The 13,897-nt window shown below is 42.1% G+C and overlaps 1 protein-coding gene across 1 annotated transcript in view; it reads right to left on the reverse strand.

Moving 5' to 3' along the window:
• Positions 1-435: 435 nt before the first annotated feature.
• Positions 436-13,897, reverse strand: part of LOC306871791 (protein HIRA-like) — a 14,866-nt gene continuing 1,404 nt past the window's right edge. The window contains exons 4-25 of the mRNA XM_079419956.1: positions 13,856-13,897; positions 13,355-13,449; positions 13,162-13,257; positions 12,559-12,719; positions 12,250-12,417; positions 11,972-12,085; positions 10,992-11,062; positions 10,795-10,900; positions 10,087-10,302; positions 9,423-9,508; positions 9,157-9,333; positions 8,878-9,045; positions 8,592-8,793; positions 7,364-7,462; positions 6,947-7,095; positions 6,706-6,867; positions 6,435-6,493; positions 5,605-5,710; positions 5,383-5,505; positions 4,779-4,942; positions 1,207-1,295; positions 436-1,062 (exon numbers count right to left, since the gene is read on the reverse strand). The exon at positions 13,856-13,897 is cut by the window's right edge and continues 49 nt beyond it. Of these exons, the coding sequence (XP_079276082.1) occupies positions 946-1,062; positions 1,207-1,295; positions 4,779-4,942; positions 5,383-5,505; positions 5,605-5,710; positions 6,435-6,493; positions 6,706-6,867; positions 6,947-7,095; positions 7,364-7,462; positions 8,592-8,793; positions 8,878-9,045; positions 9,157-9,333; positions 9,423-9,508; positions 10,087-10,302; positions 10,795-10,900; positions 10,992-11,062; positions 11,972-12,085; positions 12,250-12,417; positions 12,559-12,719; positions 13,162-13,257; positions 13,355-13,449; positions 13,856-13,897 (2,770 nt within the window). The 3' untranslated portion in view covers positions 436-945. The remainder of the gene's footprint in view (positions 1,063-1,206; positions 1,296-4,778; positions 4,943-5,382; positions 5,506-5,604; positions 5,711-6,434; positions 6,494-6,705; positions 6,868-6,946; positions 7,096-7,363; positions 7,463-8,591; positions 8,794-8,877; positions 9,046-9,156; positions 9,334-9,422; positions 9,509-10,086; positions 10,303-10,794; positions 10,901-10,991; positions 11,063-11,971; positions 12,086-12,249; positions 12,418-12,558; positions 12,720-13,161; positions 13,258-13,354; positions 13,450-13,855) is intronic.

The following is a 13,897-nucleotide window of genomic DNA, read 5'->3' on the forward strand; positions in this document are numbered from 1 at the left end:
GTAGTAATTATTGCTGAAAATCAAGCTTTGCCATCACAAGAATAAATAATTTTAACATCAAAATAGACAACAGATAATGTAAATAAAATATTTTACAGTATTACTGCTTTTACTGTTGTTTTTTCTTTTTTGCTCAAATAAGTGCAGTCATGGATCACACTTATCAGGATTCAGGTTATATTTCTACCAACTTAAACCATGCTGTAGTTCCTAAAAAAAAAAAAAAAAAAAAGTTTACAAACAGTGCTTTTCCTTTCTTGCCAAACAATCTTTTTCTTGTTACCCTGTGGAAACAGTCAGATCTCTACTACCACCACCTGCCCAAAACAAGGTAGTACTACATACCACGAATAAAAATGCCCTGATGTTAGTAAGTTTGTAGCACCAGCAAATAAATCACCAGAAGTGAATAAGACATACGAGAAAGAAAGGAGCAACGGATTTGGTAAATTGTTTATTCCTTTTTTAATTGAAGGATTACCATTTTCTTCATTTTATAGAAAACGGAGAAAAATGAAATTGCCTTTTACAAACATTTACAAATAAATGACAAGTGGCTGTACAATTAAGAACTGAAAGACAAAAGGAAGGCGGAAGGAGAGTGATCACCACTTACAGCAACTTTTAGAGTTTAGAAGTAAAAATGTCCAGTTTTAAGATGACTGCCATGCAAACTTTGTGCTTCATCAAAATTATCCCAAAATGTGAGTTCATCCATCCTTTCCTCTTTCCTACCACCGGCACAAAGTTTACAAACATAATTAATGTATTTAACAAATCAATTCTTAAAAAAAAAAAAAAAAGCATTGTTATTTTTGTCCATTTTTATTAGTGTCCATGTCTGCTTAAAGATAGTGCTGTCAGTAAAGCTACGGCAGACCGTTAGAACATGTACAGGCCAGGAAGGGGTCAGGGGTGAAACATCAATAAGTCAAAGGTGAAGTGCTATTTCAAACGCAGCAATTCGAGCTGATCCTGGTACTCAGTGAAGAGTCTCTGGAAACGCAAGTTCTGACCAATCACAGGCAACACCTCTGTCAACAGATCCCTCTTTCTCAGTCCCTGAAATAGACACAGAAGACAGAGCAAGCTTTGAAAATGGTTTTGAAAGACATGTTTGGTTTAATCGGTAAATTCAACAACACAACCAATAATTCTGTACATCAATCTGTAATGAGGTTCCAAAAAATAAATAAAAAATCATACCAGGACTGTCGGCTCCCAGGAGCTGCTGCTGGATTTGTGAACTGGTCCTAGTAAATCCTGACATAGTTCCCTTAACCTCTGCTCATAACCTGCATGGATACACACAGAGCTTTTGTAAATCTGCTCCGATTAAGCAAAAAACTCATCTCCGTCTGAGATGGCCTGAGGGTGAATAAATTCAGCAAATTTGTAGTTCCCTTCCAGGAACTCGAGCTGCATCGAAAACGCTAGGGGAACGCCTTCAGCGTGACCGCGCTCTGAATACATGTGTAATCTGTCCAATGGAAGGGCGAGACGTCACGGACGGGTGACGTAATCGACTAGGAAGCATAAAAGCACGTGCGGTGGAACCGGCATCAGCTTTTTGTCATTCAGCAACCGCTACTCTGTGTGTGTGTGTGTGTGTGTGTGTGTCTGTCGATCTGTGTTGTGAGTCTTATTTAGTGTTGTTTGTCCCTACACAATCACTTGAAATAAGCTCCACAATGTGTGCAAGCACTTGGGCGAGAGCAGATCACATTACAGGCTGTATGTTCCTCCCTGCAAACGTTACATCACTGCTGGGGGATACACAGTCCGTGTGTGGTCTGCTTGAGAGCAGAGCACGCAGAGTCAGTTCTCGAGGGAGCTGACTGCCCGCTTTGTGAGCGTTTGTCACTGCGTCTGCTTAGAGTGAGCTTTCACTAGCGTTCCTCGCGGTGCCGGTCCCACTTCTGCCGAAGCACTGCGGCGAGTGAGATCGCGGGGATCGCAACATGGATCTGGCAGATGGGTTGGAGACGGGTTCGCCCTATCTCCCTCTGCATTCCCCAGATCTAGCGCTCTCGCTCGGGGCTGGAAGCCAGCGGTGCGGTTCTTCCCCCTTTGAGTGAGAGCTCGCTGTTGCAGCGCGCATTGCTGAGGCATTACGTCATTCTCATTCATATCAGAAGCAATGCCCCAGGTGGAACAGACGCTCGTGAGCTATCTGTCCCCTGGTGCAGCGTCTGAAGGCTCCGACCTCGCCCACCAAGACACTGTGCACAACTTCAGCGTTGGTGGGCAAGGGGTATGCGGGTGCAGATCAGGCTGGTGTGTGTCTGCACACCATGGCGGTGTTACAGGCGTACCAAGCCGACGTACCTGCTTAAAGAGCTAGATGAGGGATAGAAGCTCAAATCTGCTATTTCTGAGCTCCGTAGAATTGCTGGCCTCTGTGGTTTACCCTATTTGACATTGAGACGCCCCTCTTGCACCTTCTGGCCTGTTCGGCGACGCCATCAATTCCGTCGTCGACAGGTACCAGGAGGCCCGTATACAAGCGGTGGCGTTCCAGCGGTTCCTCCCTCGCCGATCTCTAGCTCTGGGGGTTGCTGGGCGGGAGCAGCCCTCGCCGTGTGCCAGCTCCTCATACAGAGAGGCACAAAACTCTCGCGCACTCTCGTTGCTACTCGCGCACCCCCACGGCGGGGCCAAGGTGGCAAACACTCTGGGTCAGGGACCTCTAGGACTAAGCCGGATCTGCGGACCGTACTTTACCCTAAGAGGTCCTCGGCCAAGAAGCCCTGACGAGCGTGAAAAAAAAATAAAAAATAAATAAATAAAAAAAGGCAGGGTTTACGAGGGCAGGCCCCTCTGGGGAAGAGCGGGTTACATCTCATTATACAGTGTCCATCTCCCCCCCAGTGCCCTCGGGAGACCAGTCTGCCAACCTTGCCAGAGTTCCAGGGCGCAGCTGGCTCCAGCGAGCGCTTCTCTCAGTCACTTCCACCCGGAAAACGTAGCGGAGCTGAGAAGCTCGCCACCCCTGAGGGGGTCTCTAGAGCTCCTGGTTTGCCCGACTCCTGCCGGTCAACTGCTTCAGGACACCGAGCTAGCAGCTCGGAGTACATCAGAGGGCAGTCTCGAGAGACTGGTTCCCTTAGTAGACCATCTGGCAGCCTGGAAACTACTGCCAATGTGTCTCAGCGGGTCCTGCGTACTTTAGAAAAAGGCTATCGTATTTAGTTTGGCGCTCCGCCGCAGCCTTTCAACGGGGTGATTCCCACGTCGGTGGGCCCCGAGCAGGCTCTGGTCATGGAACAGGAAATAGACACTCTCTTGAGGAAGGAGGCCATCGAGGTGGTCCCTCCTCACGAAAGAGAGTCCGGGTTCTACAGCCGGTACTTCATAGTTCCCAAGAAGGATGGAGGGTTGCGTCCCATTTTAGATCTGCATCAGTTGAACCGCTCAGTCAGCAGACTGAAGTTCAAGATGCTCAAAACTCAAACAGGTAAGTATTTCAGATCAAGTCCGAGGACTGGGTATCCCTGGGTATCTCAATATGGGAGCGGACATCCTGTCGAGGCAGGGGCCGAGGCCCGGGGTCATCCAGCTCCACCGGGACTGGATGCTATGGTACAGACTTGGCTAAGGCTTCGTCTGTACCCCTTTCCCCCGATCACTCTGCTCCCGGGAGTTCTGGCGAGAGTGCGCCAGGACGAGGTTAGTCTACTACTGGTAGCACTGTTCTGGCCGGGCCGAGTATGGTTCTCGGACCTGATTTCTCTCCTCGACGGCTCTCCATGGGAGATTTCTGTCAGGAGAGAGCTCCTCTCACAGGCGGGGGGCACTATTGTCCACCCTCGCCCTGAGCTGTGGAAGCTGTGGGTGTGGCCTCTGAGGAGGCACAGCTCATAGCTTCCGGTCTCTCAACCGAGGTTGCTGAGACCATCCTCCAATCCAGAGCTCCCTCTACGAGGAAACTTGTAACTTCATGGTGCGGAGACCGCCACCTCGACCCAGTTAACTGCTCGATTGGTACACTGCTGGAGTTCCTGCAGGCCCGTTTCTCCGCAGGAGTAACCCACTCCACCCTGAAGGTTTACGTGGCGGCTTTATCGGCCTACCGCGCCCTTCTCTGTGGCCTCTCAATGGGTAGGCACCCCCTAATACATGTTTCCTCCAGAGGCTGAGGCCTACGGCCAGAGAGCTTCTGCTATGTGGTGGATCAGGATGCTATTCCATAGCCTTGAGTCCTCTGCTCTCCCCCTTCTTGGGGAACAAGACTCACTTCTCAGAAGTTGGCCTTTGGGACACAGGCCCGACTATTTTAGCCACTCGTGGCCCTTTTTCTCTCGCCCTCGCTGTGCTCCTGAGGGATACACACAGGGCAGGTACTTGGAAGTCTGGTGGCGTGGGCATCTTTTTCGACACAGCTCGAGTTCCTGGAAGGGAACGTCTCAGGTTACGTATGTAACCCTGGTTCCCTGAAGGGAACGAGACGCTGCGTCTCTAGACCATACTTCCAGCATCCCTGCCGGCGGTTGCTTCATTCCTAAAAGCTGATGCCGGTTCCACTGCACGTGCTTTTATGCTTCCTGGTCGATTACGTCACCCGCCCGTGACGTCTCGCCCTTCCATTGGACAGATTACACATGTATTCAGAGCGCGGTCACGCTGAAGGCATTCCCCTAGCATTTTCGATGCAGCATCTCGTTCCCTACAGGGAACCAGGGTTACATATGTAACCTGAGACATTTTTGGGGAACTATTGCTTTACTTTGAATGGACCCTCTTGACTCTTGTTACCAGCTGACCACCTTCTCACTCACCCTCATTTACGAGGAAACGTGCGTAGATGAGAAGCCAGTGCCTGTACTCGCTTGCTGAGAGGAGGATGAGGGCAGAGGAGAGCTGGTTCTCCAGGAAGGCCAGAGTCATTCCCTGCTGCAAGTGGTGAGGAGTCGAAGACAAGCGAGATGCCAAGCGCCCCACACTGACACAGACAAAAGAGAGACAGTTAAGGACTATTCACCCCCAATAACCATAAAGATAACTATATTAGCATACACAGAAAAGAAGATACATTGGAAGGTAACGGAAAAGTAGCTTGAAGCCATTGAATTTCATACAATGGAAAAAAATACTCTGGAAGTCAATGGCTACTAGCAACAGTGTTATCTTTCATGCTCAACAGAAGAAAGATGTTCATAAAGCTTTGGAACATGGTGAGTAAATTATGACAAAATATTTGGGTGGACTATCCCTTTAAATGTTCAAGCTCTTTAAGTTAATAATTCCAACAATACTGTTCTGCTATGTTATCATTATAGATTTAGTGTGGACTTCCCCATTCTCATCAAATCAGTATTAAGGCTAATTTTAGTGATTGTGAATCAGAAAGCAGCATTGGCACAGTACTAAAATGGCTGTTACCTTAGATTACGGCCCTGTGTTAGGGCCAGTGGCCCCATGGAGTCCAGAGCATCCTGAGAGGACACGCAATTGCGGAAGTCTGCGGACTGTAAAAGAGAGTCCTGCTTATCTGCGATCAAATTCCTATTAGAGAAGAGAGAAAAGACAATCATAGTGGCCCTGAAAATTCTTCGGATAGGCTTGGGTTGTTAAAACTTAACACATGGTTTGTTTATCACTCACCAGGTCTCCAGCGACGAGTTAAAGCAGTATGTTTTTCCATTTGACAACGACACCACAGCTACACCTTGCTGAGTCAAAAAAGACTGACTTACTGTGGTGTCTGTGCCTGGAGTGAGAGAAAGATAAGGTAGTATATTTCAATTGATTTATATTTCATTCGTCAAATTATTGCTTCACTTCATTTTTGCTCTTTTCATGTAATTCAGCAGTTTTGTGTACCGAAAGATTTTTAAATGCACAGCAAAAAAAACAGTAATACTGTAAAATATTACAACAATTTAAATTACACTTTCTATTTGAATTTATTTGAAACTGTAATTTATTTCTGTGATGCAAAGCTGAATTTTCAGCACTCAATACTCTTTCAGCGGTCTTCAGTGTCATATGATCCTTCAGAAATCATTCTGATATGCTAATTTTCTGCTCAAGGAACATTTATTCTTATCGATGTTGAAAACAGTTGTTGTGGAAACCGTGAGACAATTGTTTTTATTTCCCAGATTCTTTGAATAGGAAGTTTAAAACTACAGCATTTATTTGAAATAGATACCTATTGTAGCATTATAAATGTCTTTACTGTCACTTTTGATCAAACAACGTGTCCTTGCTAAATACACTTATGTGCCACTTGTAATTGCTTTTCCTCTGACTGAAAAGCATGAGCTTCAGCTCTTATTCAGTCTCTTTTTTTTTTTTTTTAATCACTTTGTTAACAAATGGCAGAAATCAAGGGGGTGGAGTTTAGTGAAGATTCAATTGAGGTTAAAAAAGATCAGATAAAAAGGAGGAAGATCTAATTAATTTATTAAAGAAAGAAAACAAAATCACACCTGATAAGATTGGATTCAGAGATTCATTTTTGACCAAAGCTGTCTGTTTCTGAACATCCCTGCAGAAAACAAACAAACAATATCAGCCATTTAACATCATGTCAGATCTAGATCTTTTAGAATCGATGTAAATAATCACTAGGCTTAAAAAAAAAAAAAGAGGCACAAATCATCCTGACTCCTGTTACAAATACAGTCACGTTTTAAGCATCAATCAACAGATGACTTGTCTGGACTTTTCTATTGAGAAACAGAGAGGAAGGGTCAGTACCAGACAGACAGTGTGGCTGATGCCATCAGCGCCATGACAAAGTGTCCCGAGCAATGAAGTGCTGACATGGGGGCAGGCAGCATGATGGATGGAATCAGTCTCCGTCCACACACAGTGAAGACCGAGAGTGTGCGGTCCTCGCAAGCTACAGCAACAACATCGCTATGAAAGATGAAAGAAACTAAGTTACTTTTACTCAAGATATTAAAATCAGACATAAACCAGTGTGTTGTGTGCTCACCTGCTGCTGGTTGCGATGATGATGCGACTGGGCAGCAGTGTGTCCCACTCTCGCCCCTCTCTGCTCCATTTGAGCTGACTGAGACGAGCTCCAGACACTACAGAGACCTCGTTCTCCACCTCCAGATACGTGGCGCCATGTGTGCTCACCTAAACCGCAGGTTAAAAACCCCATGAAATCAAAATGAGAACGTTTTGTGGATTTCAGTCCTTGTTTTTATTGTTAGCTGATTTAGATCGTGGGTCATTAACCAGGCTGGTTTTTCCTCCAGCAATGCTATTGAGTCTGTGACTGAATTACATTTAACACTCTTACAGACATACTACTTGAGCTTCCTGATTACACATTGTGATCTGCCGAAAGCGTTAATTGCACAGACAGGACTGATATCTTGGGTGTAGAGTTTTTGTGCCATACCTGAGAGCTGAATGATTTCTTTATGGATGGGGTAGGAAGTTTTAACACCGCTACAGGTGTTGTCAATCGAGATGGCTCCTTCTCCACTGAGACTGGAGTCTACAAGAGAAAAAACCTATCAATCACATGGGTTCTAATGAAGGACCCTTAGGGTCTCATATGTGCCTTGGTCATGAAGTTAATGGAAAGTAAGATAATAAAAGATATAGGGATTATAGTATAGAAGCCATAGTCGACTAATATAGATTTCTCTTACATTTTTTATATATAATATGTATTTTTTTATATATATATATATATATATATATAAATAAATGCACTGCTTTTCACAAGTTTGGGGTCAGTATGTTTTTAAAAAAAAATTAGTTCTATTCAGCAAGGATGCATTCAATTAATCAGGAATGACAATAGACATTTATATTTCAAATAAATCCAGTTCTATTGAACTTTTGATTCATGAAAGAATAACTCTTTTCCAAACTGACAATAAGTCTTTAATCATTAAATCAGAATGATTTCTGAGGGATCATATGACACTAAAGACTGGAGTATTGATGCTGAAAATTCAGCATTGCCTTCACAGAAATAAATTGCTTTTTAAAACAGAAAAGTTATTTAAAATTGTAATCATATTTCAAAAATATTAAAAGTTTTTACTGTATTTTTGATATATAAATGCAGCCTTGGTAAGCATAAGATGCTTCTTTCAAACTCATTAAAAATATATATATTACAGACCTCAAATTGTTGAATGGTAGTCTATAATTATGTATAAAAATAATCAAATAAAATATATTTATATATTTTAAAAATATTTTTAGCAGCAGTGCTTTTTACTTTTTTTTTTTTTCTATTTTTTTTTTTTTTTATTCTTATCTATTTTTATTCTCATATCTATTTTCTATTTTATTTTATTGCTAGTTTATTTCTGTATATATGTTTACTGTACTTTTTCTATTTGTATTTTTGTAAACTTGAGGTTTTTCTTAATTTTGTTGGACAATTTGTAGGACAGTCGTACAATACATTTCACTACATGTCGTACTATGTATGTATATGTATGTGACAAATAAAATTTGAATTTGAATTTGAATTGAATTTGAATAAAAGCATACTTTGCTTTAGCATTTACACAGTTTACACAGTAAAACCCCCTCGGAAAAGATCCGAACAAGCCCCCATCCATCGACTTTGGGGTGCAGACATCTTTCAAAAGAAGAAATATCACCTGTGGGAAGGGCTGTGATATGGGCATCATTTTGGCATCTTTCCTCGGTCTTCCCTTCTTCCTCTTCTCTACCACCTCTGCTCCCTCTATCTCTCCCTTCCTCTTGGCCATAGATAGCGATTTCACCATGATCTTGTCCTCACTGTCGCTGCTGCTCTCATCTTTTCCTTTTGGCTCCTTCACAGAGCTGCTGTCTTTTACCCTGAGACAGAACCACAAACAAACTGAAGTTTGTTTTCAAGTTCAGTTTAGAAGAACACACCGGTTATCATGCAGACTTTATTACCTGTCAAGTGGGGTGATGCCTATAGTGAGGGGTACGCTAGTGACCCCTGGCGTGGCCTTTGACCTTTCGGTAAATCGTGAATCCAGCGCTTTCATGGGCTCGATCTTGGTGGCAGATGTCAATAGAAGATTCGATTTCATACTGATCGAGTTCACAGCTGCAGTTGCACTAAAAGAGAGACCAGAGAAAGAAAAAGAAATTAGATTTTTAAAAAGTATTGGTTGAGAGAGAGAGAGAGAGAGAGGGGAAATGGGACTTTGCATATACATTTACACCTACCTGTCCTTGTTGTCTTCCGCAGTTTTGTTGGGAGAGGTGGTGGTGGGGTCATGTGAGGGTCGCAAGCCAAGCGAGTTAGCCGTACTGGAATCTGAAGAGATCTGAGAGGTGAGCTGAGTCGATGCGGAAGACCCTGGCAAGATTGGGACGCTGTTGAACAACGCTGGTGAGAAGTCCCTGGGTAAAAGGAGACATTCAGATACTGAGCGTATGGTGTGGTTTAAGTGAGTGATAAATTTAGACGTGTTCTTGTGCGCTTTCGTTACCCCGTGTCGAGCTGTGCGATGCAGAGAGGTGTGATTCTTCTCCTCCCATCTGCGGTTCTGGTCTCCACCTGCTTCTTTAAGAGGTTCTGCCCAATCCAAAAAAAAAAGTGCCATTTGTTAATAACTGCAGTCCTGCAAGCATGTTGTTTAAAGACGAAAGTGTCAGGCTCGCTAAACTACAATGCAACAACCATCATGGAATTAAATGATACATACATATACAGATTTATAGAGAGACAGGCAGATGTGCATGCAAATTGTATGCAAATGACTTAATATCACACACCCACACATGATGTATTTGCATGTAATATGCATGTAAACGATTGCAATTTTACATAACCACTCATTATGCGTATTAGGGCCAGGCAGTATGATTGTGCTATTTCATTTAGTCCCAAAAAGTATTCGGGCACTTTTGAACTCTTAAGGTCACAAATAAAACATTTTAATTTCATATATTTAAATGCCTAAATCTGCAAACAAACTATGCTAGACATGGTTTGGATTTTAATATCTGACAGAGCAGGAAACTTACTTTGTAAACTTGCAAGCCAGCCATGGCTGGAGGTGGAAATACTAGTAACCACCAATCATTATTTACCACATTATCATTCAGCATATCCGGTTAATATAGCACTGCTGTGTGTATTGTTCTTCTGACCTTTCTGATGTCCTCCAGGGACTCTCCGTTGAGCACATTGGTGAGTTTGGGTGTCTGGTTCTCAGGACCACTTCCCTGGGCTCCAATGGGGTTCTGGTTCCCCTGCCGTTCCTGCTGATACTTCAGCATTTCTGGGTTCTCAATGATTGTGCTGGAAAGTTGGGACTCCATCGTGATGGCCAGACTCTTTCCGTAGATGTTCTGATGAATAGCATTCTACAGAAAGATATACAGAAATCTTATTTTGAAGACTCAAGTCTTTCCACCACCTTGTTAGTTTGTGTGTGCTGAATAACTAACCAAAAGTAGCAAAGCTATTAAGTCATTTACATTCTTCAGAAGCGTGACAGTAGCTCAGCTGTTTTCAAAACAGTTTGGCTTTTCCTGTAACAAGCCATTTCTTTTTTTTTTTTTTTGAAATGCTGCATCGCTGTTTTTGTCACACTGCATTAAGCAGGCAAAGGCAATTAGCAAACACTCTCCTACAATGTCTTGTGCATCTCTTTAAGTAGAACTGGAAATTTTGATTCAGTTTAACATTCTGAATGAACCAATTTTCTTATGTCAACAAATGGTTCAAAAACAATTCAATTATTATTAAATAAATAAAACTTAACTAAATGCGTGCTACTTAAGTGAGATTCCAGTTTTTCAATTTGTTGCCTTAAATACTTAATGCTGACACTGGTGTGTGCACATTTTCTCCACCTTTTCCTCTTCATTCAAGGGATCTCCCAGTTCATCCTGCGAGAAATCCAGGAAAGCCACAGTGCCATCCATGGAGCACACCAGGAGTCCCAGCCCATTGAGTGTCCTGAAAGATACGATCCGTTCACAATATTCTCATGCATGTAAGCTTTTACCCCACTACATAGTCTTGGAAAATAGAAAAGCTGTTTTCTTACCATGTAATATCCATAATGGATTTATCAAAGAGGTCATGGATGACCACCAGTGGGCGCTTGAGTGAGGTGAGCTGAAAAACAAGAGCAGGATAACTGATTAAAGGTGCATCGCCTTAACATTCAGAAATCGTACCCTTACACTGCATGAATGTGTGCCATTTTTCTGTCCTCACTGAAAGACAAATACTGGGAAAACAAGAGAATAAGAACATAGAACACATTTAGTTCTTCAAAGCTTTTTGGAGCCTTGGACCAATCAGGTTTGACCGTGGGAGGCCGTACATGCCAAAATATATTGCCATGGTTGCAGCTGGTTAGGACAAAAACTCATTAACATGGGTAAGATGTGATTTATCGCTTTATCCTGTCAGTTTTCTGTTTTAAATTGAACATTAAACAATAGTTTTAAGCAGAGCATAACCACAAAATTGTTTATACTACCATACAAACGTTTGAGGTCAGCAAGATTGTTTTGAATGAAAATACTCTTATTCAGAAAGCATGCATCAAATTCATCAAAAGTGACAGTAAAGACTTTTACATTGTTACAAACGATTTGCTTCAAATAAATGCTGTTCCTTTGAAAGTTCTATTCAACAAAGAACTGCAAAAAATGTATCTGTAGTTTTCATAAAAACTGTTTTCAACATTGATAACAAGTAATGCTTTTTAACACCAGATCAACATATTACAATGATTTCTGAAGGAACATGTGACACCAAAGACTAAAGTAAAGGTTGCTTAATTCAGCTTTGCATTAGAGATAAATTACATTTTAAAATATGCTACAAAAGAAAAAAAATATTTTAAATTGCAAATCAAGATTTTATTAGTGTCCCTTGATTTTGCACAAATTTATAATTAAATTTTAGATAGAAATATCCCTTTATAAAAGTCTTTTTTATTGTAGTGGTGCCAAACCAATCTGCAGAAATAGAAAACAAGGGTAAAATAAGGAGTGATATAGAGAAGTCTCATACCCATACTGAGAGTGAGCGGTCCTTACTGCCCACAGCACAGCAGCAGTACGGACAGCTGGGTTTGGGTGTACTACCATTCTTCTGTTTCTTCTTAAAGATCTTAGGATTGAACTTCTGCAAAGAGATGGAAAGGAATTAATAAACCACTCAATAAGAAACACGGATCAAATTCTAGAGCTTGGCCAATTTAAAAAAATCATGATTTCTAGTACAAACTACTATGGAAATTTCCATGCCTGCTGTTCTGTGAAATATTACAGATTTGAAACAACACTAACCACCACAGTAACAGCTTTTCGGTGACCCACAAAGTCCATGTTGGTCTTCCAGCCGTCACGTTCGATGATCTGAGCTGTGGGCCCAGAATTATTCATGGCATGAGCTGAAACCAGGTACTGGCCATCTGGAGACCAGCTCAGCCTCAGGACGTGTGTGGTGCCGCCACACTGAATCAAAACAAGAGAGAAGAGGGGGAAAAAAAGGGAGAAAACAGGGTCACAAGCATGTAAACAACTCAAATAAACAAAAGAGTAAGTACAAGCCAAAACCACAATTTCTGGCCAACAGTTTGAACTCTGAAGTCTTACTTCACTGAAGGGTTTGGTGATGTTTGTCTCCAGCTGCCAGTCCATGGTCCTCCAGACCTTCAGGCTATGGTCATCTGCCTGGGAAGCGATGTACTTTCCAACAGGGTCCCACGTCAGGCCTTTCACCAGCCCTGTGTGTCCCTTTAAAGTCATCACAATCTCTGTGGCATACACATACAAAATGCAGCATTTGAAGCTTTGATTCAGAACTGAATTTATTTAACCTTTATAAAATTCCCTTATGAAACTTTGGCCATTAACGTATTTGGGCACTTAAAACACACTTAATGACATTGCATATCAAAAATATTAGGGATGTAATGATTCACTCAGCTTATGATGCAATATGATACACAATTCTGCTGTAAACAAAGCAACGCTGATCATATGAACACTTCTTTAATGTGCATAATACAGAGGCAAGATGAAAAGAAGATACCATCTAAACTTTTCTAAAGACAGTCAGTTCCCCTCAGAGACACATTCATATAAACCCACCCTTCAACTAACTTGTATCGTCACATGATTGATTGATTTTCAACCAGCTCAGGTTGCATCCCTACCAAATATATCAAACTCCTCCAATCTAAATGGACTTTTCACCTGGAAATTTTCGAGCGTTCCATATAACGATGGTGTTATCCACACTGCAGGAGGCGAGCCAGACATCATGAGGTGACCAGGCGACATCCATTACATCTGAATCAGATTTATAGAGAACACCACATGTGCTTCACACAATGCCAAAACTGCAGACAATATCCAGCATCTCCATGAGCAGCGTTTTTCCCCTCACCTCCCGTGTGGTTCCTCAGAATCATGACGCACCTCCACTGTTCCACATTAGCCAGTTTACTGCTGGACCCAAACACTGTGCTTGGACCTATGTAACTGCAAAACAAAAGAAATACCACATAATGCCTCAAAGGCCTGCGTGCGGATGCATGTGTGGTATCTGTTTGTCTCTTATAAACAAAAAGACAACAATCTGCGTAGGAGAATAAGTAATGCATTTGCGCAAGTGGCATCTACGTCATTCTGTCAACTGGTATCCAGACTTAAAAATCGATTTTTAGCATCACGTCCTTATTTTTAAACTTTAATATTTAAATGTATTAAAATATTATTATTGTAGCATCTTAAAAGCATTATATTAAAAAAAAAAAAGTTTAAATTGTTGGACAAAACTATCGTAAATGTCATTTTTGACATGTTTGCGTTTAACTGTTCATCATGTGTGTGCGTGAAGAGAGAAATGAAAAGACAGCGATGCACCGAACGGCTCAGTTTTACTCACGCAGCTCTCTTCCACACCATGACTAGTTTGTCATCTCCTCCT

The sequence above is a fragment of the Barbus barbus genome (assembly GCF_936440315.1).
Source record: "Barbus barbus genome assembly, chromosome: 6".
NCBI classification, from domain to species: Eukaryota; Metazoa; Chordata; class Actinopteri; order Cypriniformes; family Cyprinidae; genus Barbus; species Barbus barbus.